The sequence below is a fragment of the Candoia aspera genome, chromosome 1 (assembly GCF_035149785.1).
Source record: "Candoia aspera isolate rCanAsp1 chromosome 1, rCanAsp1.hap2, whole genome shotgun sequence".
Lineage (NCBI taxonomy): Eukaryota > Metazoa > Chordata > Lepidosauria > Squamata > Boidae > Candoia > Candoia aspera.
Window position 1 is genome coordinate 198234196 of NC_086153.1, and position 26833 is coordinate 198261028.

The following is a 26833-nucleotide window of genomic DNA, read 5'->3' on the forward strand; positions in this document are numbered from 1 at the left end:
TACTGCAGCAGCAAAACTTCCTTCATCACTACACTATACATCATACCAAGGGAAGGGAAGGGAAGCCAAGGCTGGGCTGGCTCTGCTGAAGAAAAATGACAAATGTTTTGTCCGTTTCAGCTCTCTTTGTGTATTAGTGAAATGTCACAACAAGGAAATGACATAACAAGCAGAAATAGAGGGATCTGGAAATCAACATTTCTTGCCTATATATAGAAAGGGGAGAAAATACTAAGTTAAGGTGTTGCTTATGACTCCAGTCCTCCTGTGATTCCAGTCTATTCTTCTTACCTTTATTCAGCTTGCAGTATGATAGAACAGGATGGAGAAGGAGGAAGAGGGGCAGGATTGGAGCCTGGAGGACAGAGGTTGCATTCTGATCCACCCCATTCCTGCTGTAGTGCAGTGATTGACAGACGTTTTTCCCAGCAACTGATGAAGCTGAAGAGGAACGACAGCAAAACCACCAGACTTAACCAATCATTTAGCTTATCATGGGCTGTACATGCATAGTACACACAGCACTGTTTGGTGGTGGCGCAGTACAGATATAATAGATTTAGAATAGGTATCAGCAATGGAGGCACCAAATTTCATGCTCATATAGTCTCCTGCCAGCTCAAAGATGGGTGGATAGCACATTAACTCAGCAATTGGGAAAGGCTGAGAGTGCCATCTTTTTTCCTCTTTCCTTCTTCATTATAGCTGTAAATCTGTTCAGAAGGATTGAGAGAAAAACTTTTGTCCTGGTATACAGAAGGCTGAAAGGCAAGAAGAAATGTTTGAGAATGGATGACAGGCCCTTTTATCAATGAAATAGCTAAAAGATGCAGTCCTTCCCTTAAGTCTCAAGTTGCAATCCCATCAATACTAGAACCTGAAGCTGAATGGAGACTGATAAAAGGAAGCATTTCTTCACACAACAGAAAGTTAAAGGGTTGGAATTTGCTGCCAAAGATGTAATGGTAGCTGCTGATCTAGTTGATGTCAAAAAAAGATTAGACAAATGTATGGAGGGTAAAACTGTCAATAGCAATTACTGGGAAACTTCTACAGAATGTGTTATTGTACTTGTGTCTTGCTTGTGGGCTTCTAGCAGACACTTGTAGCACCTTTTATTTCCTTTGCAGCTTCCTACTGAGTAGGATAATAATCCCAACTATTTTGAATGTCAAAAAGTTCAGATACTATCCATCAGTATTAACATCACTAAAATATGATTGTCAACAGATATACTCACCAATAAAGAATGAACATAGTTTGGGGGAGCATTCATCAACTAACTTGAAACTACTGTTCCTAAATTTCATGCTATATCACTGTATAATTAATTAGAAGTACAGATTAAGAAAGCACTATGTCATTCCATGATTTTTGTTTCCATTGTAGTGTGTTTGTCAAAGAATATGAGCTTCCTCATAATATTCAGTATATCTCCTTGTCACCTGTTGGACACAAATTGGTTAGTAATTAATGCAGTGTCACAATGTTCCTTTTGGTTGAGTTTGATCTGCCTTTGGTGTCTTTTCAGGCATCACTTATTTCTGTTGATCAACTGTGCTTAAGAATTTTAAATGTTGACAATAACCCCATTAGTAGACAGAGCTAGATGCCATGGTAGAACAGTGCTTTAAGATAAAGTGTGTGCTTCAGCAGGGATTTGCTATTGTTTGTTCTAGGGGTGACACACTTTTGCTTGTCCCAAGTTAGATATACCAAATGCAGCAACCCAGAAGCTGGACTTCTGACTCTGTTTCTGTAGATCCTCTCCATCTTCTCTCCATCTAGCAGACCTTAAGTCACTGGTCTTAAGTTATCTAGCCAAGGTCAGATGGACTGCAAACAGTTGGGACCATGATATCAGCTGAATGCCCTCTATAAGTAGAAAGTACTGTTGACCCAGCGCAGTGCATTTGGATTGCCTTTTTGGCAGTTTCCTTATCAGATAAAGCTACTCATACTACCTCTATCCTAGCATGGCCCCTAATCCAGTCTTCTATCTGTTCTCCTTTTTCCTGAGAAAAACAGCAAGAAGAGAAAATTAAGTATTGCAAAATTAGATTAAGATTGCTCCTTCTCTGCCAGGAAGAACAGACATTGCAAATGACTTACAAAACATAGGAAAGGATTTGGTCTCTCAAGCACCGTATTAGCTATTTCCATGAATTGAGCACTTTCATATTCAGAGTTGCCTAGTGCTATGCAGCTCTAACACTGCTCCCATATTTGTTTCTTGTTCTCTGCTAGGGAATTCTTTTTTTTAATTAGAAATTTTAATGCAATAAAATATACAAAAGAAACAAGAACAAAGAAAATGAGAGAGAGAGAGAAACAAGAAATTGAAAAAAACAAACGATTGTGCCTTCTACCCTCCTTTCTATTGAGTATTTATCATCATCACCATCATCATCATCAATTTATTGACTGCCCATCTCCAGTGGACTCTAATTGTCATCTTAAACTTTTCCCCAACCTCTTCATCTCATTTTTAATCCCCAAATCCTGTAATCATCAATTCATTTTTTTCTTCTTTCAGCAAAAAGTCCATATAAGGATTCCAGTCTTTTAAAAAATTCTTTATTGTTTTTTCTCTGACCAAATTGGTCAGCTTCACCATTTCTGCAAGTTCAGTTAATTTTATGATCCAGTCTTTTACTGTAGGCATTTCATTGCTTTTCCAACTTTTTGTACAAATCTGCTGAGGAGTTCTAAAGTAGATAAGAGCAAGAGATAATAAATATATGGTTATCTCCTTTTATTCATATAACAAATTTAGCTTGGAACCATGACTTGCCTATAATTCTCCCATAAATTTCAGAGTTTAGCAAGGACTTAGGCCAGGCATCTCTAATCTAAGGGCAACGTGTGTGCTAAAGCAGAATACTCTTGTGGCATAGTCAATCTTCTCCAGCCTCCTGCTCTCTGCATGTGTTGGACTACAACTTCATCATCCCCCATTGGCTATTGGGCATGATGGCTGAGGTGACAGGAGTTGTAGTCTAACATGTTTGGAAAGCAGAAAGCTTGTTAAGCCATGCATTATTGTAGGATGGACATGAACATATATAACACACATGCAAAGCATTGCTAATTTCATAGGAAGCTGTTAGGTTTCCCCCAGGACTCCAGCCTATAGCTCCCTACATCTCACTGCATGCTTCTCCAGAGATTCCTCTTTGTGGCCTGGAAAATAAAAATGGGAACATTCTCCTTGTGCAAAGATAAATGTTTGTAAGGAATGATTTTGAAGTGAGTCCCATATTTAGCTGTGCTGTATAGTCTGCAGTATTTCTGGATTACATAAAATCAATTGTACCTTCTACAGATAAAGAAATTAGTTCTTTCCTCCCTCCCAGGCTTATGTGTACCAGAATAATATCTATTTCAAACAAGATCCCAGAGAAGCTGCTATTCAAATAACCACAAATGGTTACTGGAATGAAATATTTAATGGAATTCCTGACTGGGTTTATGAAGGTAAATTGCATTTTAAAATCAGTGTTATAGTTTAGCAAGGCAAGAATTGGGCAATAAAGTAATGCAGTGCCTCCAAACAAGAGTCAAAATGTGTTCTTTATGACTTATTGTTGTTAATACTTTCCATAAAGTCTACAGTTACTCAACATCCTGTCTCTTTGATTTTCCATATCCTGTCATACTTTTCTTCATATCTGTGGTAAAGGAATACTTTGTCTCAAAATAGCTTTCATCAGATGTCTGTTATAAAATTATTTACTGTATTTTGTTTAAGAGTCTCTTGTATCTTGTTTATCTGCATTATTGGGAGACAATTTATTGTAGTTTTCTTTCTAAAAGACCACAGTGATCAAGGAGAATATAACAAACAGGCACAGTTATGAACTATATGTAGAATTGCATTAGAGAGACAAGGAATAAATTCTGTAAACCTGGAGAAATCAGTGGAATGGGTCCAGACTTGGAGTGGCTAGAACTCCACTAATTGCTTGCTTCCATTTTTAGAAGGGAGAAGAGATAATTTCTGCTCCATGGTTCCTTGCAAAAAGTATCCTCTTTTGAGGCAGGAGGGTCCCCTGGAACAATCCCATCATAGTCATAAAACTCACCACCATTCCTTCCTTCAAAGCAAGTCCCTGTTGGACCTCATTCCCTTTGAGTCTATAGAGGGTCATGGGTTGATCTTACCTAGTGTATTTTGTAGCATGTTAACATGTTAGATTAAGTAACTGTCTTAGGGATCAGCAATTAGTGGCCTTGGACCAAGTCTAATCGCTGAGGGTTTCCAGGAATGGAGACTTGAAAGACCTCCCTGGACATGAGGAAGGCTTAATTTGGTTGGGGCTTTTAAAATTAATAGTCTGTATGAAAATTCATACACATTTTGTATGTACTTTTACCAATAGATGTATTTTTTTCAGTGTTCTCCAAATACACACACACACACACCCCACATACACACACACACACGAACTATAGCATGTTTTGGAAAATGCAGGAACTGAAAGATAATTATGTTCCATACTGCATATTAGTTTGGAAAGTGGAAATTAGTTTTGATCCTATACAAACCCAGTGAATTTCTTCCCTCCCACCCCTGTCCAATATCTGTGTGTGGAGGTTAGATGTGACATACTTCCTTTCAGTGCGCATTCATATGAATTCTACATGAAACTGGAGAGATGAGAAATTATTATCAACTCACTTCCCCAGGATATCTGACCCGGAAGGCTGAAATAACCCTTGATGAAACTAGGATAAGATCTACACTTCCATCAGCAAGATACCACAGTGGTGGTAGCTATTCAGAATACTGTTATTGCTCATTGAGCTCATGAGAATGAATATGTGCTACCAATTGAAGCAAATATTTGTAGCTCAGGGTTGAACTGTGGAGTCCTTGGTGCTCTCTGAGCCTTGTTGTTTTCTTGCAGACGTTTCATTGCCAGACTAGGCAACATCTTCAGTGCAAAGGGGAAGTGGGGCTTGCCCATTAATTGCATGCCAAGCTCCATTTCTGTGAAGCAGTTCAGTGAAATAATTTAATTCTGGGTTATTTGCATCTTTAGATCATTACTGATCTGGACTAGAAAACAGAAAAAAGTGGAAAGCTATTCACATCTTGCCCTCAAATCTGTCCATCCATTCCAAGACAACTCTTAGGTTCTGGCTTTTGACCAGTTTTCCCACACAATAGCTACCTTCCTGCTCCAGGTTGATAGTTCGCTGCTATGATTTTCCTCCTCTCCCAGCAAGTTCATAGTTACTTCTCTGTGGCTCTGCTTTCTCTCCCTCAGTTGCTTGCTTCCATTTTTGGAAGGGTGGTTTGTTTAAAATGGACTGGTGGTTTGTCTGATTAATGATTTTACAGGTGTAGAGGTAGATCTAGATACTGGCATGGTTTTAAAGATAGCACTAGATCATATAGTACATTATATAATGTTGCAACTGGAAAAACTATATCCTCTAACCTGGTTTCTTTTAGAGGAAATGCTTGCAACAAAATATGCTCTGTGGTGGTCACCAAATGGCAAGAACATAGCATACATAGAGTTCAATGATACTGGAATACCAGTTATTGAATACTCATATTATGGTGAGAATCAATATCCTAGAAAAATAACTCTTCCATATCCAAAGGTTGGTGTGCTTGTTTATTTATTTATTTATTTATTTTTCTTTTAGCATTAAGCTTGTCCCTGTTGTATATTTGAACATTAAAAAAACGTTTGGATGTATCAAATGTAACTACTGACTTTTTAAAACCTTAATGAGTAGTACAATTGAGAAGTTTTTAAAAGGGGGTAGGTGGCCTGAAGCCTGAGAGCTCTTAATCCTGTAGCCTCCCCCGCCCAAGATCACATTCCTGAAATATGACAGCCAACCAGCAAATAGCAAAATGTGATTCCCGCTAATTTTCTGTAGAAAATGAAATAAAATGGGTGCATTACCTTCCCAGTAAGTCTAACACACCTATAAAACATAACCCCTATCACTCCAAAATGAAAACAGAATGGAAAAAAGTCTGGTTCTTCCTTTGCTGCTATCATAATGTCACAGGCCTCTGGCTGTGGCTTTTGGTGGACAAAACAATACAAATCTAAAAGAAACACAGCCTTTAGAATAGGGATAAGTGTTGCCAATCCCTATCCTAAATGGAAATCCAGCTTGAGCATCCTGAATTTTTTAAAATAACATTCTGAAAGGCCTGATCAATTCCTTTCACATATACATCCTATTGAATATACTTAGCCTCCCTCCTAATATTAATGTTCAAGATGGCAGCTGACCCAGAAGGAAGGGGATGGAATCTGAGGTAGCAGATCTTAGACAACCTCAGATACTTTTGAAGAGAAATGGGCAGAAGACTTCTCCTCTGAGTGTATAATCTTTGTATTATTTGTTTGGTGCTTACAACTGGCTTGGTTAATGAATGTGAGTCTACTGTGAACTTTTCAGAATAACTTTTGATCTAAGACACAATGTCAACAGGATTCAGAATTGTAGAGAGATTGAAAAGTGTGCCTGAAATGAATAAAAATAACTTTCCTGTATAGAACTGTGTTTACGTTGTTCTTTTCCTTTAATTATTGTAAATAAAGTCATTAGAGTTTAGTTTGATCAATTTGTTCATACTTTTCCTTGAAGGCTGGAACTAAAAATCCAACTGTTAGAGTGTTGATTATAAACACTACTAATCCTGGAGATTTTGAACCAAAGGAAGTACCTGCGCCACCAGTCATAGCATCAAGGTAATATTTTCTTAAAATCCTCATTTCCTCTTTTTTTTTTTCAACTGAATAGTAATTGTTTTCAGTGATTTAACTTGGGAATTTTTCCCCTGAAGTGTTGCTTTCTATGTAAAGCTTGTAATACAGCCTTTGGATCAAGGACTGCTATAAAGACTTGTTTTTAGGTTTCTTTTGCCCATCAGAAAACTTAAGGTATAATTCTCATTAATGATAGAAACCATTTCAACCACTTGGTTATAGTAATACAAGAATAGCTGAGCTAAGAAGCCTGACCCACTTGTTCAAAAGATTTGGATGGTGCTTTAAAACCTAGTATACCTCAAATAGATATGTTATTAATCTGGCCTATCATATCTGTATTATTAATCTGAACTACCTATCATAGATAGCTTATTAATGCAATAATATATTTCCTTCTCCCTGTTCTTCTCCCTGTACTCTCTGACTCCCTTCTCTTCCCTTCAGTGATCACTATGTCTCTTGGATTACCTGGGTAACAGATTACAGAATCTGTGTGCAGTGGCTGAAAAGGATCCAAAACTTCTCTCTGTTAGCAATCTGTGACTACAATTACCCCTCTAGATCTTGGGATTGCCCAGAGGTAGTATTTTTCCATCTAGTTAACATTTAAAGTAAAAACTCTGTCAGTGAACACTCTGGTGAACATTCATAATAACTATATAGCTACTGTGCAAAAGGAAGGGGAAAAGGTTGTTTCCAAATTTTGGTGGGATCCTAAATTGCCATTGAGTGAAGTTCTGCTTCCAGAAAGAATATTCCTGGCACCTATTAATGGTGAGAATAGGGAGCGGGTTTTGGCTCATGCCGATTACAACCTTTCATCTTTGCTTGGGACTGTTTCATTTTAACCTTTAGTAGAGGCTCTGCTGATCCTCAGTGGCCTGGTTTATACATATACTCAGCCATACATCATTGGCTACAAACTACAAAGAGTTTGACACACCTCATGTGAAACCAAATCCAAACCAACCCTATTAGGTCTTGTTGTGATGTGTGAATAAGTACTAGATTTCAAATTGCTGTATTGAAAACCTATAAGCCAATACTTCATTTTGAGTTTGTCTCTCTGAAATGTTGTGATAGATATGGAACCAAAGTGATCAGCAGCTTTGCATTGGAAGATCCAAAATGCAGTAAAAATTGGATGCCTCAGCATGTTCTTACCTAATGAAAGATGTGGATAAAACCACTATTATCGTCTGTTTATAAAGTGCTTTTACCATATCAATTTGCACACCAATGGGTAGTTAACAGAAGTGCGAGCAGATGGGAGAACTCCATTAAGCTGTGTTTGCTGAAAAGATCTCAGGGGAATAAATTTCCATTTCATACTTTGTTTTCCGATTAAACCGGAAGTAATAAGGCATAAACAATGTGGACTTTCTCATATACGAGGAGATAATAAAACTGCAGTGGGCAAATAAGGATAGGAGATAACTTCTGCAAACCCAGAGAGGAGCTCTAAACTTCATACTTAAAGTCACTGAATCAGCAAATATGCCCAACAAATAAAAATTGAATACAAGTTAAAATAGTGACCTTGCTTAAGGTTACCATATCCAGGTTACAAACTCTGGATGACCACTCAGTGGCAGCAAGTTTGGGGTTTTTTGCTACCATCTAATGGTCATCCAGACTCTTGCAGCCTTGATGGGCAGTCCTACACTTCCTCAAGTTGCCAGGCATAAGCAATCCTACAGAATCCTACAGAGGTTTGTGTGTCTATCCCTTGAGCTTATTTTAATTTAGTTGAATGAAAGGAATTTCACAAAGAAATAAGCAAAGGAAGAGACATCATACCATTGCTTTGAAAGCTCTGTTAAAATATTTGGAAGATAACTATGGGAACAGCCTTACCAGGAAACCATGTGGGTTGTCAAATTTTTAACACAGGCTCCATGCAGGAAGCTACATTTGCAACTTTTTCTCATCCTAAAATCTGTCCCATAACACTCTATGAAGTGCAGCTGGTATGCAGTCTTCCTGTGCCCACATCCTGGTACCTCCCTGGTCAGAAAGCAATCCCCACCCCCCTTCAGTTTTGAAATAGTTCTGTACAATCACAGGGAAGGGCAAGTGGATGTAATAGTAGAGCCCATCATGTGTTACACCATAAGAAATCACAACGGTAGCCATAGAGGGCTAATTCGAACACTGGAAAAGGATACCTGGACAAGAGTAGTAGCAGCTCAGGAAGCCTCTTGACAACTACTTGTTGATGCTGGTTTGACTGTATTTTATACTGTAATTTGCTAACCCAAATGAATGGAGCTTCCTAAACCACCTCCATGTTCAGTAAAACTATAGTTACTATGAACTGCAGTGCAATACTGAGCCCCTGAAGGAGACATTTTTTAGATCTGATTGTTGAGGAAGTTCAGTGTTATAGAATGTAAACACGCAGAGTATCTTTGTTAGAGACTGAATTAATGAAAGTATTGTGCAGGAAAGGTTTCATCAAAAATACGTAAACCTGTATTTAAGTATAAATCAGTGTTTCTTGACCTCAGCAATTTTAAGACATGTGGACTTCAACTCTCAGAATTCCCCAGCCAGCATTCTGGAGTTGAAGTCCACACATCTTAAAGTTGCTGAGGTTGAGAAACGCTGGTTTAAATCAATGTTTGGCTGCACTGTCAGCTATAGCTGCCTAATAATTTAGTTTCATCTAGTGGTCAGGATGTTAAGCAACTGAAACATGCATGCTTTGAGAATGCTGGAGCTACACTACACTACAAACTTAGAAAGTGAATTGTTCGCAAGATGCTTTTGGACTATCACTGAGGGTCCTGGTTTTTAATAGCAAACGTTCAGGTTTTTACACAGGGTTCTATACAGGTAGATAAGTGCAAAGACTTTGCCATGCAATAGCCATTGCTGTGCCGATACAATGATGGCACTAGAGTATGCTACAAATTGTTACTGAGGAAGTAGCCTGTGTTTGAATAGGTCCTCATTTTCTAATTTTTGCGATTGAAAACTCTACAGCATGAATATGTCAGGTTTCTGTTTTACATCCCAACCTTGCTGCTTTCTTTTTATTTGGCAGAATCGGCAGCACATAGAAGAGAGCCATACAGGATGGGCTGGTGGAGTATGGCTTCTATGCTCCTTCAACTTTTGGTGTTATCATAATAATTATGTTTTCCTTTCTTGACATTTCATTATTGTTTAACCATGCATCTATAAGATTTCAGTGAAAACTGATTTTATTTAATGACAACAAGTCCAGATGGCCTTTAAAGCATAAATAGAAATCAAGTCAAATGGAAGAAATGAGAGATGTATTCAATGTTACAAAATTGTATATATAAATAGAAAAATTGCAACACATTCCCATTTTTTCCTTCTCTTCAGCATAAAAAAACTCAATATATCCATTATTTATTGTGATTATTATAACTATTAATAATAATAACCAGCAACATTTCCATCCAAACAGGACAATCAAGGTAGCTAATAATATAATAAAAATATACAAATAAAAATATTAAAACAAAAACACAATTAAAACATACTTTAGCAATGCTCCCAAAACACAAAAGCACTCTTAAATGTATCAGAGGGCTTGGATGCAAAGATGCATCTTAAATTACTTAAAGAAGGAGGACAGGAACTAAATGCAACTACCAGGGAGTGCATGCCATAATTGATCAATCATAAAATGAAATGATAAAAGAGAGGACCCATTCCCATATGTCTGCCAAAAAAAAAAAAAAAATCTGAAAATGGGAATTTTTAAAAGGGCATCTACTGCATATTTCAGTATCTCAAAATGTTCATAATGGAAAAAGGGGTCCTACTAATAGCTGGGCCCTTAACCAATTGGGGGGGGGTGTTTAGCTAAAAATTACCCCTTAAATTATCCCTGGAAAATAGTTTTCAGGTCTTGCAATATTGATATAAGTAATCCTGGTATCCTGCACAGTTGCCTCAGGAGACCAAGTAGTGAAGAAACCCAGGCTAGGGGCATCTGAGTGGGCAGACTTCCAGCTGAGGAAATCATCCTGCCTTCTTTCTCCAGTGCTCAGCAAAGCCATTTGCTTCCTCTAGAAATGCATTTTGGGCCACACTTGTACTTTGTTTGTACTTGTTCCTTTCCATTTATGTCCCACCTGGCTGTTGGGGAGAATCTTTCAGGCAGCTAGAGAGCAGGGTCTAAAACACCTTCTGTAACTTAAAGAGAAGCAGACATCTTCTGTGGGCCACGTCATCAGATGCTAAAATTATTACTGACAACAGAATAGAGAAAAGGATTGAAGGGGAAAGAAAGGCAGCTGGTTCCTCTAGGGCTACAAAGGCTTTGGTACAGCTGGCGCAGAGCCCTCTACAGTACATGTGGCACTGCTGGTAGGGGCAAATTGTTTAGAAACAGTCCCAAGTTAGAAAAATGACATCACCTCAGCTTAAGAGCACCACACTTTATGAAGGGTTCAGAAAAACCGAAACAAAGCCATCTACATGAAGTTGGTGTTAGAATTCACTCTTGCTGTGACCCCCACTTTGCCTGGGCAAGCCAGCGACCAGCTTCCCAGGCCAAGTGGAGAGTAAAGCATCTGCAGGTTTTGAGCAATGGCTTAACCTATGGCAGGTGGGGAACAAAGTCCGGAGCGAGTGTTGGCATTGTAAAGCAGGGAGCAAAGCCAGAAGGGAGTTTTGACAGTGCTCTGGCTTTATGTCAGAGTTAACCAAGCTTTGCCTGGGCGGTCCCACTGCAGACTTGCACAGCTAAAACACAGAGAAAAGCTCTCATGAGTTCATAAAGGTAGCTAAACTGTGGGTCTACCCATCTGTCAAAACTTCCCACCAAGCATGGCTGTGTAATTATTTGTTTATTAAGATTTAATTTATTTTGGGGAGGGGGGTGTCACAGACATCCATTTATCGTTTTGAGAACCTGATGGGGCTTACCTCCAAGTAGAAATGTTCCACTTAATGGGACAAGGGAAAAAAATTCTAGTAACATCAGATAGCATTGCTGTATTCTGCGTAATTTTACATGTCTCAAAGGGTATTAATTTCTGTTTCACCTACAGTTTCAATTTCTCTCTCTCTCAGTTCTTTGTTTCAGCACCCTCTTTCACTTCAGATGCCGTGTCCTACTACAAAATTTTTAGTGACCAGAATGGTTACAAACACATTCATTACATCACAGACTCGGTGGTATGTCAAACAAAGAATTCATCTGAAGTTCACCTACCTTGCAAGAGATGTGCTGCAGAATAAAGCACCTGACTTTAAATGTGTTGTTTTTGTAGGAAAAAGCAATCCAGATCACTAGTGGAGAGTGGGAGGCCACCTATATTTATAGAGTAACAGATGATGCAATGTAAGTATCCCACATGCACGGTATGCTGGTTATGTTGCCTGTCAATGGAAATTATGTGCAAGAATGCAAGAATGATTTTTCCATTAGCCTTGCAGCTGAACCCCGTTTTTAAAGGTCTTTGAGAGTCTTTCCAGATGACAAGATACAGTGGATTCCCCTAAACAGCTATAGCCTGGAAAGGGGTTAATGTTGGATTTAGCCTGCAGAGTGAAGACAGAAGAATTTCCCCCTCCCTCATCTTGTGCATCCAGTCATGAACATTGGCCATGACTAGAAGTGTCTAACAGCATCTTAATCAAGAATATAATCACAATTATATGTTGTATTACTAAGCTTGAGCACAGTAGCAGATTCCAATTTGTTGGTAAGCCTACATGGCTTTGCATATAAAGCCTCCTCACAGAAACAGCGATCAAATTGTCCCACTGTTTACTGAATGAAACCCAGCCCCTTCTTCCTCCTCTTGGTACTCTCATGGATTTTTTTTTTATAATCCGTTTTGCAGAGCACCACAGTTTGGGAGATGGACTTGGAGCTCCATACCAACAGGTGTTCACATATTGATCTGGTTAAAAACTAAGTCAGAGAGACCTCAGTTACTTTAAGGTTTGATCTTAGCCTTGACTTATGGCTTAACAAGATATATGAATTCAGCCAATCTTGGCATATTCAAAAAACTGGGATAAATCAAGCCATCGCCTAGTGCAATATAGGAACCTAAATCTGTCTCTTAATGAATAGGAATTCAGAATACAGGTGTCTGTGTATGTGTATATGCCCAAAATAATATAGTAAAAATTATTTTTGAATAAATATGTGTTGGATTCTTTAATAACATGAACTCATAACTTTAGGAGTTTTAAATTATCCAATCATCCTCCTTAAATGCAAAGGTAAATATCCTGGGGGAGAGAGAGAGATTTTGCAAGCCCCTCTTTCTCTGTAAACATTGAAAAAAATCCTGTGTTGTGTTTCCCCCTCTGTAGCAGAGTCAGAAAACAAAAAGGTACAGGTTCCAAAGATGGCAGGTAGCCAACATGCTGCTACATGTTAAGGTTTCTGGGGTTTCTAAGAATTCCATTGTCTGTTTCTTCAACGGCCTAGTAAAATGTTTATACCAAACTTATTTTATGAATGAGGATCTTTACATGGCCAAAAGGCACCACCCACACAAAAGGATGAAGGTAGCATCTTCAGGGAATCCTATAGAGGAATATGGAGATGGCCTTGAAGAAGGAATTCAAGAGCTGTTAATTAAACACCAGCTTAGCCTGAATGGGAGGAAGGAGTGAGGAAGAAACTCAAGATTGCCCTGCCTTGATTCTCTTTGATATTAGAGGGGAAAGAGAGAGAATCTCCATCGGGCTTTCAAAATTCTGTTATTACACCCTTGTTCTTTTGGTGTCTGTTTCCTAACCTAGTCTACTTCAAAGGGCTGGCAATTCCAAAGGTTTACAAGAAAACAGAAGAAGGGAAATTAAAACAAACCTCACTTAGTAGGCATAGAAGGCCTGGGGAAAAACAAGAACCTGGGAAGAAGGGGAACTTCCTGGCTGGCTGGAATTCTGAATAGGAACGTTTCATGCTGTTTGAGCATTTTTAACAGAATCCTTCATAATAAATAGCACCATACTTTTGTTCCTCAGTGAAATCATAGTTTATTTGCTAATGGGTGTTGCCTTTCAGATTTTATTCAAGCAATGAATTTGAAGGTTACCCAGGAAGAAGAAACATTTACAAGTAAGTTACCATCAGAATGCTTGCAATACAAACCTTACTAATAAACCTTACTATTAAGTGTAAAAATGGTAAGGAGTGCCTCAAGTTAGCCTAAATTCCTAGTAGTCTTCATCGCAACATAAATAAATCCTGTTAGTGGGTACCATTCACCAACTTGATCATCAGAACTATGTAGTTACTTTGGGCCATGGATTTCAAGGAATAATCACTATCCCATTTTTCATATATATAAAGAGTATTAAGTTGGATCTAATTTAGTAGTGTTGGACATATTGGAGGCATACTGGCCAATACTCCACATAAAGTGTTTATATTTTGGTAGTTTTTAACATACTAGTCCATATGAAAAGTACTGTCTGAACATCATATCCAAACTCCACACCCCCTCTAGTAAGGAAACACTGGAGAGGTCTGATAGAGACTGGGAAGATCTTTCCAGATATAGACTGAACTTTTGTTCTAAATCTGCCTTTTTTACAGAATTAACATTGGAAGAAATCCCGTAACAAAGCAGTGCATTACTTGCAATTTAAGAAAAGAGAGATGCCAGTATTATGCAGCAAGATTCAGTGATAATGCCAACTATTATGCATTAATCTGTTATGGTATGTCAAATCTGTGGGTAAATAAAATCCCAATAGCTATCTCAAGTCACAATTCACCACTTCTACTTCAGAGCACCTTAATGCGTACAATGTTAGGTACACTTATCTGGGACTAAGCCCCAGTGAAAATCATGGTATTTACCTTACACATGTGGATACAGAGAGCACCATCCAGAAGTTAGAGAAGCTGGCAGAGGCAGGGATTGTTTACTATGGGCTTTCACCAGTGAACAATTCTCCCCCTTGCTGATAGATGGTTCTAATGTTTGGAATCCTGTATCTGGACTGAGATTCCCTCTCTGGATTGGGCCTGGTGGGTAGAGAACTAATCATGCATGCATGCATATATATACATATGTGTGTGTGTGTGTGTGTGTGTGTGTATCCTTTATAAAATAATGTCATTCAGTTATCTATTATAAAGGTAATGTAATGTATAGTCTAAATAATCATTTGGAAAATTAGGATGGCACATTTAAAGGTTATAAATCATCTATTTCACTTTCTAGTTATGAAATGGCAAAGATGCTGAAAGTATGATCTGGCAGCAGCATCATTCAACCTTTGAAGCAAACTGCTAATACAAATTAAGGCCACAGCCTCTGATTAGAGGAATGAGTAGGTCTTGGCATGGGAGTTTAAAGCTGACATGGACAAGATTTGGAATACAGGAAGCTGGTTTATGTCATCAGAATGTGGGACCATTAAACCATGGATTACTGAGAATAAGAGGCATCTGTCCATGGTTTCAGACAGGAGCTTTTCTCCCCTGCTCTGGGACTTCTAGAGACTGAACCTAGGACTTCCTTCACCCTGTGCAAGGGTTCTTCAGTTGAGCTCTGACTTTATAGAATCAGGAAGGGCTCTGTCAGATAGATGCTCTGTGTTAGAGGGTTTCCTAAAATAAGTCAAGAAAGTAGTTTCTTTGCTTGTTATGGAATTTAAAATCCAAACCAAAGTAAAAATAAAATAAATTATGAAATAAATTATGCAGATCAGCTGTAAAGAGAAAAATATGGCTATATCATTACTGGTAGATTAGTATGGATGAATGAAACTGCCAGTTGGATAGCAATGTACATTTTACTAGGATCATATTAGGGAGAAAATAGTTACTGTATTGTTTTTCTCATATATTTATGATCTGTTCAAGCATGCAAATAATGACTATATCACTAGCAAAAATGCAAACATAACTAAATAATAACTTCCATCATTCATCTGTGCCAAGGATGTGTCACACAGGGAATGTGCTCACCTTGAGAAATGAGTTAAGACAACTTATCCAGATTCTGTTGTGTATGGTTAATTCTGTGCTTGAGTTATGAAACCATTAGCTAGATATCTCTCATCTGGGAGAGTGAAGAGAACTGTATAGTATGCAAAGGTTAATATTTTGGGTTATTTTCAGCAGCACTGCTGGTATACAAACACACACACACACACACAGACATCTCTTGCTACAGTTGCCACCCCATACACACAGAGAGAATTACATTTCCCAATGCTAATAGGAAAAAGGAACTGTTTGAGTCTGTGATGTGGGTGTATGGGTCTGGCGTGCAGCCTTTCTCAACTTCTTGACCCTGGAGGAACCCTTGAAATATTTTTCAGGCTTTGGGGAACCCCTGTACATTCAGGTTCAAATATAGGCCAGAAGTTACAAAATTATATTTGTTTCATGTGTAGGCCTGTATGTATGCATTAACAGTGTCCTTAAACTAAAAATAATGAAACTTACCTCTTTAATGTGAAGTTGCCTGAATTTGAAATACTTCTTTAAATAAATCGTGATCTCCCAGGGAACCCCTAGTGACCTCTCGCGGAACCCTGGGGTTCTACGGAACCCTGGTTAAAAAACCCTGGGTTAGAGTGACAACTGACCAGGTAACCAGGTAATCACATAGAGTGATGGAGTATAGATCCTCCAGAGAGGACAGAACTTAAATGGGCCATGAAAATTACATATTGGGAAAAAAAGGCTTGGGAAAGATTTACGCAATGATGGAATGAGAAAGATATGGTGGGAGGTTTTGGGGATGGCTGTTGCAGGGGAAGAAAGGTGGGCATTTTGGTGCCAGTCCTCACTTCTGGCCCTAACCCCTTGACCTGTGAGCCTTGATGCCAAATTGCTGGAAGCCTTGGTCTCTAGCTGCTACTAAAAATGCCAGCTGTCTCTGTAATAAGACCTCCTTATTGAGGAAAACCTTAGAGGTGACAAGATGCCCTGCTCCTCAAATATTTGAAGCTGAGCATTAAAGACAAGTTAGGGCTGCTGCTTAGCAGCATTCCTTCTGAGCTACTCAACGGGTGGTTGAGTCTCCCTGGTGTATGATCTTGGGGGATTTCAATCTCCATGCATTGCAGCCTGGCCAGGGGTGGTTCAGGATTTAATGACCTTGTCCCAGGAGATCTTCTGACTCATACAACAGACGTATCATAGACCTAGTTTTCACCATGAAATAATTAATCTGTGAATTGAATGTGGAAGACATTTCTGTAAGATTTTGTCAATCTCCATGTCAATGCATGGAGATTGAAATCCCCCAAGATCATACACCAGGGGGCCTAGTCATCCTGAAGCTTGCCACCATCACTAATCGAGGGAGGACCAATTAGGATGGTCTGCCCAGGAGTCTTCCAGAAAGCTCTTGGGGAATTTCTTAGCCCCCAGGCAAGCTGTTCCACAGTGCTTTCAAGAAGAGATTTTCCCCAAGTGACCCCTCTCTGTGCACCAATCCTTGGTGCCTCATGATTCATGGAGGAGCTTTAGGAATGAAGTAACAGCAGAGACATCTAGAGCATTAGTAGCAGAAAAAAATTAACATATCCGAACATGGGTACAAGCCCAATTTAAGGCCTAAACTGTGGCAGTAAGAGCAGCAAGGTGAAAATACTTTCCAGGTTTTACTGCATCCTACTGTATATTATCAGGGATTTTCTTGTACCTGTGGAATCCATGGAACTGGACAGTGTTCTCTATAATATGAACTCAGACGTTTGTGGGTTGGATCTGTTGCTTTTTGCTTCAAGTAGAGCACATTTTAGTAATCCATCTGCAGAATGATGAGGGCTGGAATAACTTGCCAGCACATCCTGAGAGGTTGTTGTTGTTTTTTTGGTGGCAGCATATAAATACAATAGAGAGGGAGGGAGGGAAGGAATCTGGCAGCTGGAATGGAGAAGGAAGCAGGATCATGGAAATATTAGGGCATCTGCAGGGGACAAAAGGAGGCGTGTGTGTCATGAGACAAACCACCTGACTTACATACTTGCATCTGTGCTGTGATGTTGTGATGCATGTTTCATCATTTTCCCACCATGGCCTTTTGTGCTGGAAACTCATGAGCATAGAGAAAAAAGCAAAAAAAAATTGCTTCTGATCTGGAAGGAACAGACATTTAAGCTGTAGACAAAGCTACCCATTTGGACAACAAGCTGGCTGCAAAATAGCTACATGACTATAATAGCTCAGTATAGTGCCTCCTGTCTTCCACTATTATTCTGGGCCAGGCTAAACCTATTAGAAGAATAAGAAATGTAGAAATCAGAATGCATTTGCTCAAACAACTACCCTTTCTGACCTTCCCCTTCCCTCTGTAGCTGTTGAGCGCATCATCCCAAATCTACCCATGAAGATTGCAGGACTGCCCAAAACTGCACCGAATGTGAGGCAACAGCTGCAACAGGAAAGGGAATTGATGAACACTGAGGGACTTACCTCCAGTGTGAATGCAAGTCTCTTTAGATCTGATGTCATTCTAACACCCAACTGGGCTTTGCAGTTTGCTCAAATTAAAATGTGAAAGAAACTGTGAGTGATTAACAAATAGGAATGTAGATGGGCAAGTAGCTGAGCAATGAAATTATTTTCAGTAGTAACTATATGTTTCAGATATTTTGTTTAATGTAGATTCCCTGTTTGTTCTAATCGTTACTACAGGCCCAGGCATCCCCATTTCTACTATATATGATAACCGACATAACAAAGGTACCTTTTATGATGCTTGTTTGTTTGCTTAATTACAGCATAAGAATGAAATTCTGGGCATACTTTTGTAGGAATAAATCCATTTACAATCACTGGAATGGATGTCTAAATATACCTTCGGCACACTTAAGTAAGAATATGTACTACTGAAGTAGGTGGAATTTACATCCAGTAAAGGTACCCAGAGGTCAGGCAATACATAAGAAGTAAAAAGAATTGCAGATTTTACCTGGAAATCCTTTTGATCATTTCTGCCCAAATATGGTTCCAAAAATTACTCTCACTCAGCTTGTCTGAGTTGTCATAACGTTTTCATAAAATATTTTCCAAAAGGTAGATCTTCTTCCTTAAATCACTAATTTTTAATGTTATAGCAATCAGAAAATAAAAAAAGTTCCTTTTCAGACCTACAGTATGTTTAGGACTGAATGAACACAGCAGGGGAGTGACTGTTATAGCAGTATAACGTTCACTAACTCAAAGAATAACCAGTTCAGATCCAAAAGGATAACTGAAGCATCCATAGATGCCATCATGATATTATCTCCAATGCACATTTGTTATATCCCAAGTTAATATCTGGTCCAGCTAGTTGAATACATTGCCCAAAAAAAAATCAATGGAGAGTCACCAGTCCTGCATTTAAAAAAATATAACTCTGCCTTCTTCCTTTTTATCTCTTATCTTTCAAAGTCCTGGTGTGACCTAGAATTTTTTATGAGCAAACTGTCTATCAGCCTCAGAAACTTTCCTTCTGAGTTGAAGTCCTCTCCACCCATCCTTGAGGCAGCAAAAACTGTAGGCGTGACGTTTGCTCTATTTCCAGTCCTTCTAGTGTCCCTCTCATCACCCAGAGTCACACTGTTTGAGTTGGACAGCCTTATAAATGTTGAAATATATATTTTTAATGTTTCTGTTGCCTTTGTTCCCCGTCACTTTCAGTTACCTGATTTCCCTCCAAGGTAATGAGTGTCAAGCCTAACCAGTTTTACATACTGTAAGGGTCGAGTCTGAATCTGAGGCTGAGGAAGGGGAAATCAAAACCCATGCTAGGCAAATGGGGGAAATCAAAACTCGGAGTGACTCAGCAGAGCGGGAAAGTCCTGAGCAGCCAATTGGACAAAACCAAGAGCTGGATTCAAAGCCACCAATCAGCGCAAGGGAAAGGCGAGCTGAAAGGCGCGCCAAGCAAAAGGAAGCCCAATTGGCTCTGAGGAGAAACGGTGCGAAGGGAACAAAATAAAAAGGATCCATTGCAAGGACCGGGCTGCTGGAAACAAATGTTCCACTGAGCTAACAGCTTCCAACGGAGAAGAAAAGCCGGAACCGTTCTCAGAGCCCTGCCCTGTAGCTGCTACGGGACCAGACCCTTCCCAGCCTCCCGAACCTTGTCTTGCTACCTTGCAGCGAGTCCCAACCGAGCCTTGCCTTGTCGCCTCGCCTCGCCAAGAGATCCAGTCGAGTCTTGCTTTGCCTCCTTGCCATGAAGCCCAGCCAAGTCGAGTCCTGCTGCATTGTCCTGAAGCTCAGCCAAATTGAGCCTTGCCACAAAACCCAGTCAAGTCTTGCCATTCTGCCACAAGGTCCTGCCGAGTCCAGTCTTGTCACCTTGCCACAGAGTCCAGTCGAGCCTAGCCTTGTCGCCTCGTTGCGATCAATAGCCAAGTTTTGCCTTGCAGTCTCACCGTGTTCTTACCATTACTTTCCTGGTCACCTCACAGTCTAACTAAAACACATACCTTGAGACTAATCTTAGGTGTTGTAAGCATACGGGGAAAAGTCATACTTCAACACTGGTACAGAGGCACAACTCACTCAGGCTGGAGAAGGGATGAAGGCAACATCACGAGTGACTGTGAAAAAAAGATTGCCAGAGCATGTTTGTGCTGTGGTTAAGTGCAAGTGGGGGAAAGACCATAGATTTTGATGGCCAGAGTGGTAAAATGTGTTTACACTTCACCTAAAGCTAAAGTATTGTCCTGTTTGCAAGAAAGAAAAGACAAGATTCTACTTAGGTTAGAAACCATTTGGTATCCATAATCAGCAGTTTCCCTAAATGTCACATAAAGCTGAAAAACAAAGAACCTTCTTAACTATTATAACATTGGCTTTGCTATTTATTTGTTTGCTTTTCAGGTTAAATATACATACAGCAAAGCCATGATATACATACTTTATCATGATAAACTTCCTTCAGTCAACTAAAAACTTAAACTGAATTTACCTCTCCATAATAAGGTCAATCTTAAATCCAAGAAATTTTACCCCCCACCCCATTTTTCTATATTTCTTAGGAAAATCTCAACTCTGTTTCAGTTACATCATGAAGCTTTTGGTATTTGCATAATTATGAACTTAGGAAATTCACTTATTTAACTTTAATAGACTTGACATTTAATCTTTTGGTAGTATCCAATTGTGTAATAATTCAAGAACAGAGAATCAATGAGAAATGTATTGCTAATCCAAAACTTTTATATACAGAGATTAAAGTCTTAGAAGACAATGCAGAATTGGAGTCTGCTCTGCAAAAAATCAGTTTGCCAATACAGAAGATTAACAAACTTGAAGTGGATGGTATAAGTAAGTATATTTAGGCTGTTTTTCACACCTAATTTTTCAGTGTATGAACAAGAACTAAATAGTTGCTATTTAAAAACTTACTGTGTGATATCTGAATTCAGATCAAGAGACAGTAGAGTGTTTTCTTCAGCAGTGTATTAAGAAATTAAGTACTAGAATCCTGTTTGCTGTGCCCAAAGAGAGACTATATAAGTTACAAAGGCACAGAGATGTGCAATCAAAATGATGAGGAGACTGGAGCAATTCCACCATGCCTCTTTGACTTAGAATAAAATGAAGTAGAGGACATGTTAAGAGTTGTATAACTTTATGCTTGGAGAAAGTGAATAGGGAGAATGTTTTTCATCATAGCAGGTAGCATCATCTGGCTGATCTTGTCCCAGTTCGGAAGCTAATCAGTGTCAGGCCTGGTTAATACTTGGATAGGATACCACAAGGGAATCCCAGATCTGTAGGCTAAACTGGCAAGTTGAAAAACAACCTGAAACACAGCAATGGCAAGCTAATTCTATATAGTTGCCAAGAAAACTACATGGACAAAGTCATAAAGTTCTTAGGAGTCAGTCTCTCAATCTAACTTTATTAGGCATCACAAACCACAGATTTCATAAAAGAAAATACAGTATGTAATGCAAAATACCATGTGGCATGCATGATAAAAAGGCCTGCAATCATGTTTAGTCTACTTTGCTGTCAACAGTACAAACTCTGCAGCCACAAGTGTTATCTTGGGATCTTAATCTGCCAAAGGAAGTTGCACATAGAATTCTTCTGTCCAACCTGGAAATGGATTAAGAAGAGGTGTTAGTAAATCATTGTGAGCACAGGTAGTTCTTGCTTAACGCCGGTAATTGGGACGGGAATTTCCATCACTAAGTGATGCAGCCGTAAAGTACGATGTCATGTGACTGTGCTGCTTAGTGATGGCAGTTCTGGCAGTCCCTGGTTACCATCGTTAAGCGAGGACCTTATGTGATCATGACTTCCAACTTCCTGCTGGCTTCCTCATTGACTTTGCTTGTGGGAAGCTGGCAGGGAAGGTCGCAAATTGTGGTTACGTGACCACAGGACCCTGCAACAGTCCTCAGGGGTGCTGCAATGGCTAGAACTTTGAGGACCGGTTGTAACCACCACTTGTTCAGTGTCGTCACAAGTTTGAATGGTCACTGTACGAGTGGTCGTTAAATGAGGACCACCTGTATCTCAGTAAAACTTACAGTAAAACAGAACACGATCCTATGATTCAATGCTTCCATTTTTACAAGACAAAGCATAGGGGATTTTGCAGTATTTACCCTCCAGCACTGCTGATGGTAAGATATGAAATTGCAATAGTATAAAATCCCTCTGAAATTTATTGTTGGGCCAGCTATAATGTGGTTTAACATGAAATTTGCTGTGCCCCAACTGAGTGCTAACTGACATCTTGGTGTATTCTGCTTGTCATTCTTTGTCAAGAATTCTTCATTTAAGAGTCACCATTATTTCTGAGGGGAATAATATTTATCTGACAGGATAAGATGTAGCAGACCTGGGGGCAGAAAGTGAGCTCTAGCGAATATCTGAATACACCCAGCCGTGCCCTTGTTTCAATTTTTACAGCACACATTTTGCTACCTGAAATAATACTTTCTTGGGAAGCCAGGCTGGACTCTCTCCCGTTTCTCACAGTTGACCCTTTAATGTGACACAGTTGACACATCTAACTGTGCTCCATACAGGAGCTGTGCCAGTGTGTTGGCTTCAAAAAGTTTCAAAGGAGTGGGTCCATTCTGGGCTCCTCTAGAAAGAAAGAATTGCTGCTGAACTCCTCTGAGCATTCTGACTCAGGAGTCAAATTTAACTTGAAGGAGAATTTGTTTTTTATGTCCATAAAAATGGAATTGGGATAGACTTGTTTACACAACACACAGTTAAATTGTGGCGACAAACAGCAAGTGGATGTTTTTAAAGGAAACAGAAGAGAAGAGAAGGCTCTCAGTGGCTAATAGTCATGGCGCTAGATGGAATCTCCCAGTTGCCTTGAATACTAGTTGCTTGAGAACAACCCATAAGAGGAAGTGCTGACCTTCATTGTTTTCTCAGTGTTTCTCAGAAGCATCTGACTGGCCACTGTGCAAAACAGGATATTGGACCAGATGGAGCTTTGAGCTGTTCTGAACGTTATGCTGTCACCTTCCTCAAAATGTTTAGATGCCTTCAGCAGATGGCATTTATGCAGAGGATATAGATAGTATTTCCTCCAGTGGTCACAGCTACACATATGCTGGCTGTACATCTTGCACTAAACCATAATCTAGTTTGTTTAATTCTGGCATAGCACATTGTGTGAACCTGCTACTGTAGTTTTTCAACCATGATTAATTGCTTAGCGTGTTGTAAAAACTCATACAATTCAAGTTTATTCAGTTAAAATACTTAAGTAATCCACACTGATTTAACATGATTTGTGAATCTAGTCACAATATCATTTTAGCAGGGACTAGCTACCACTTGGTTTCCAATAATCTATTTAATCTTATATGTAATGAACACAATGGTCCAGGGGTTTTCAAATGTTTTTGGGCTGCAGAACCTGTTAAATTAAAAATAAATTCCTAGCACTCCTCAGACAGAATGATGAGTTGTCGTAAGCATAAATGACCCTGGGGGTGGAGCTTCAGAATGTCAGATAACAAGCCCCACCCTTTGTGCTGAACCATAGAGAAATTGCCATGGATGTTCCTGGCTGCTTTTGAGTGATTTTTTTCCCCTTAGCCTCTCATGGAACCCCATCAAATTCTCAGGAACCTAGTTTTTTAAAAAAAAAACCTTATTTAATTATCTGAATGCCTGCCTGTGCTTGCATCAGGTGTTATCTAGAATATCTTCCTTCATGTACTTGGCATTAGTTTCTTCTTTTTATCTTAGTCAAGGTTTAGTAATTGCAAATGGGTGAAGGTTTTATCCTATTTCATCAGTTTGCAAATATATGAAATATGAACACTCTTTCCCACCTACTCATATATACCTAAGTGGAGTTATAATCAATATAGCACTAAAAGTGTCTTAAATTTTTTTATTAGAAATGTTTTTAATATCAGGGGAGATAAAGGCAGGGACATAAGCAAGTACATAAATTAGCTAGTAACTTGAATTGAAGCAAGTATCTGTGGATTGCATTTTTATGAATCTTTACACACACACGCACACACCATATCACCACACCAGGTTTATATGTCTCCCAAGCAATATCCTATGTAGTCTTTATGAAGACATACACAGCAGTATATTTTAAAGTCTGTGTTGCACATTATTACAGTGGCATATCATTTAAGGGTAGCATTAGATTTCAGCTGCATACATTCCTTATCCTCTTTGGTAACTGTTGTGATTGTTATGGTCCTTCAAGTCAATCTTGACTCCTGAGGGCTACATGAATAGGTCCATGAAGTTTTTTGGTAAGATTTCAGAAGTGGTTTGCCAGTTCCTTTTTCTTAGGGTACTCTTTTTTATAAAAGGAAACCCAATGCTTTTATTATCATTTGCTAATACTACAAATAATTGTTGTACTAATACAACAATAATTGCTACTTTGCTCCTACAAATAATAATGATACCATATCTGATTCCCTAAATTAAGATACTTCTATGTTTGCTCTTGAAATAATCACATAACCTAACAGAATATTGAGCTTACATAAACGAACTATAATTCTTAGATAAAGGGCCAATATTACATTCATTTCTTATGCTATAAATACATTCATTCATTCTTTCTCTCTCTCTCTTTCCTTCTAGCTTTATGGTACAAGATGTTTCTACCTCCAAAGTTTGATAGATCCAAGAAGTACCCTCTTCTTATACAGGTGTATGTAACATTTCTTCAGTTGTCCTCCCCTTTTATATATATATAAAACAACTTACCTTGTTAATAATCACCTTGTATATACTGCAAAGACATCAATAGTTGGTACATCAATATATGGTACTGCTGTAAAATAGGTTACATTACCAATTATCTTACCTAAAAAATAGCTAACACAGATTTGTACATATATCTTCAAAAAAAGAGGCACCCCAAAGCTTACAAACTACTACCAGGTTTGCCTACTTCTATAACTACGAACTCTTCATGTGTGTGATAGTCCACATATTAGGGAAACACCTGAATGAGCATCAGCCTCAGGAGCAAGCTCAGATACAACAATAAAGTGCTAAAATAAAAGGGAAGTGTTTATTACAAATATGTAAAAAGGGGTTTGAAAACTGCAACTGGTCCAAAGCAGGGTTGCTAGATTACCAAGTGGGACTGGGGAATTTGGCTACACGATAACTTTAAAATCTAAAGCTTTAAAAAGAGTGACTTGCAAAGTTTTCAGGAAAAACTCCATGTAAGGCTGCCCTTCTCAAACAGGATAGCCTAAAGTAATGCAGTAGTTACTGCCTTCATTTCTCCAGGAGCTGGAGATAACATTTATAGTATCCCTCTTTCAATTTTTCCCATAACAGCTCTGTGGGATATGTAGGAAAGAGGGTGATTGGCTCAAAGTCACCCAGTGAGCTGCCTTGGCTGAGGGTAGTCTTCTCAATCATAGTCAAAAACTTTAACCAGTATGTCATCATGTCTCTTAAAGGTAATTCCAAAATTCTAACAAAGAAGCCCTTTGTCATTCCATTTTTCTCATGATATTTATTAAACATTTTACCATCTTACAATGTTAAAGTAGAATATTTTAAATTCCATTAATATTTCCTGTAGGTATGGAGGGCCTTGTAGCCAAGATGTGAAAGATACCTTTAGTGTTAACTGGATAAGCTATCTTGCAAGCAAAGAAGAAATTGTGGTGGCACTTGTGGATGGTAGAGGAACAGCTTTCCAAGGTGATAAGCTGTTGCATGCGGTCTATCGAAAACTTGGGGTTTATGAAGTTGAAGATCAAATCTCAGCTGTAAGGTAAGAAGAAGAAGAGAATGCTGTAGCATAGATTATAGGCTGTCTAGGAATAAGACCATGTATAGCAGCTGAGATTTATTCAATGCTGACCATGTTTGGTGCTAAAGAAATGTATGTTAATGAAGTCGATATAATTGTACTATTTACTATCAATTCAGTACATATGAGAATATTTCTAACAGTCATACTAGAACACTATTTAAATTTGGGAATTTGGCAAAACTTAAAGTAAACTTAAACTTATGTGGCAGTAAATGCTAGCCTTTAAGATGCCACAGAACTTTTATTACTATTTCTTCTTGCACATCCAAATATTATTGACCTATCCCATGAATATAACAGTTTTTCTTCTGGATTTGGTAGAATTCTTGGAAAGCCCTTGGATTTGTTTCAGAAGTCAATGCTTTCAGTGGTTAAGAGATAAAGAGTTGTGAATATCATAGGAAGGATATAAATTTTATGCTTCATATGTGTGGAAACACTTTTTGTAGGGACTTTTTTTAAGATGAGCAAGGATTATTGTTAAGGCTTGAAATAATGAACAGCAGGACTAAGAAGAGAACCTAGCTCTTCTCACCTCTATATCTTGCTTGCATGTACCTGTAAGGATACAAATCTCTTATCTCTTTCATCCCATTTCTACTTTGTTTCTTCCATTTCCTCCTTGCTGTTTAAATGCAAAGGCTGAAGAAGATGGTGTGATTTACCATTTTGACTTCCACCCTGCTATAATTTACTTTCTTTTGTACAAAGCAGCAGCAGAATTGTTTGGCTTATAGTAACCACTAAAGTTTTAAATTAGTGTCATAAAGTAATAAACTGAAGATACTGGGATGACGGATGTGATCTAGGTTAGTTTTACATATACTAATTCATAAGTACATTTTATCTTTCTGTAAC

General features: G+C 38.7%; 1 protein-coding gene across 3 annotated transcripts in view; it reads left to right on the forward strand.

Annotated features, from left to right (window-relative positions):
• The window catches only part of FAP (fibroblast activation protein alpha), a 51333-nt gene that overhangs the window by 13180 nt on the left and 11320 nt on the right, over positions 1 to 26833 (forward strand). For all 3 annotated transcript variants that reach the window (XM_063318293.1, XM_063318295.1, XM_063318294.1), the window contains exons 7-20: positions 1390 to 1462; positions 3357 to 3477; positions 5462 to 5616; positions 6625 to 6728; positions 7194 to 7329; positions 9799 to 9843; positions 11808 to 11912; positions 12008 to 12078; positions 13765 to 13818; positions 14299 to 14423; positions 18367 to 18414; positions 20899 to 20997; positions 24778 to 24847; positions 25739 to 25933. In XM_063318293.1, the coding sequence (XP_063174363.1) occupies positions 1390 to 1462; positions 3357 to 3477; positions 5462 to 5616; positions 6625 to 6728; positions 7194 to 7329; positions 9799 to 9843; positions 11808 to 11912; positions 12008 to 12078; positions 13765 to 13818; positions 14299 to 14423; positions 18367 to 18414; positions 20899 to 20997; positions 24778 to 24847; positions 25739 to 25933 (1401 nt within the window). The remainder of the gene's footprint in view (positions 1 to 1389; positions 1463 to 3356; positions 3478 to 5461; positions 5617 to 6624; positions 6729 to 7193; positions 7330 to 9798; positions 9844 to 11807; positions 11913 to 12007; positions 12079 to 13764; positions 13819 to 14298; positions 14424 to 18366; positions 18415 to 20898; positions 20998 to 24777; positions 24848 to 25738; positions 25934 to 26833) is intronic.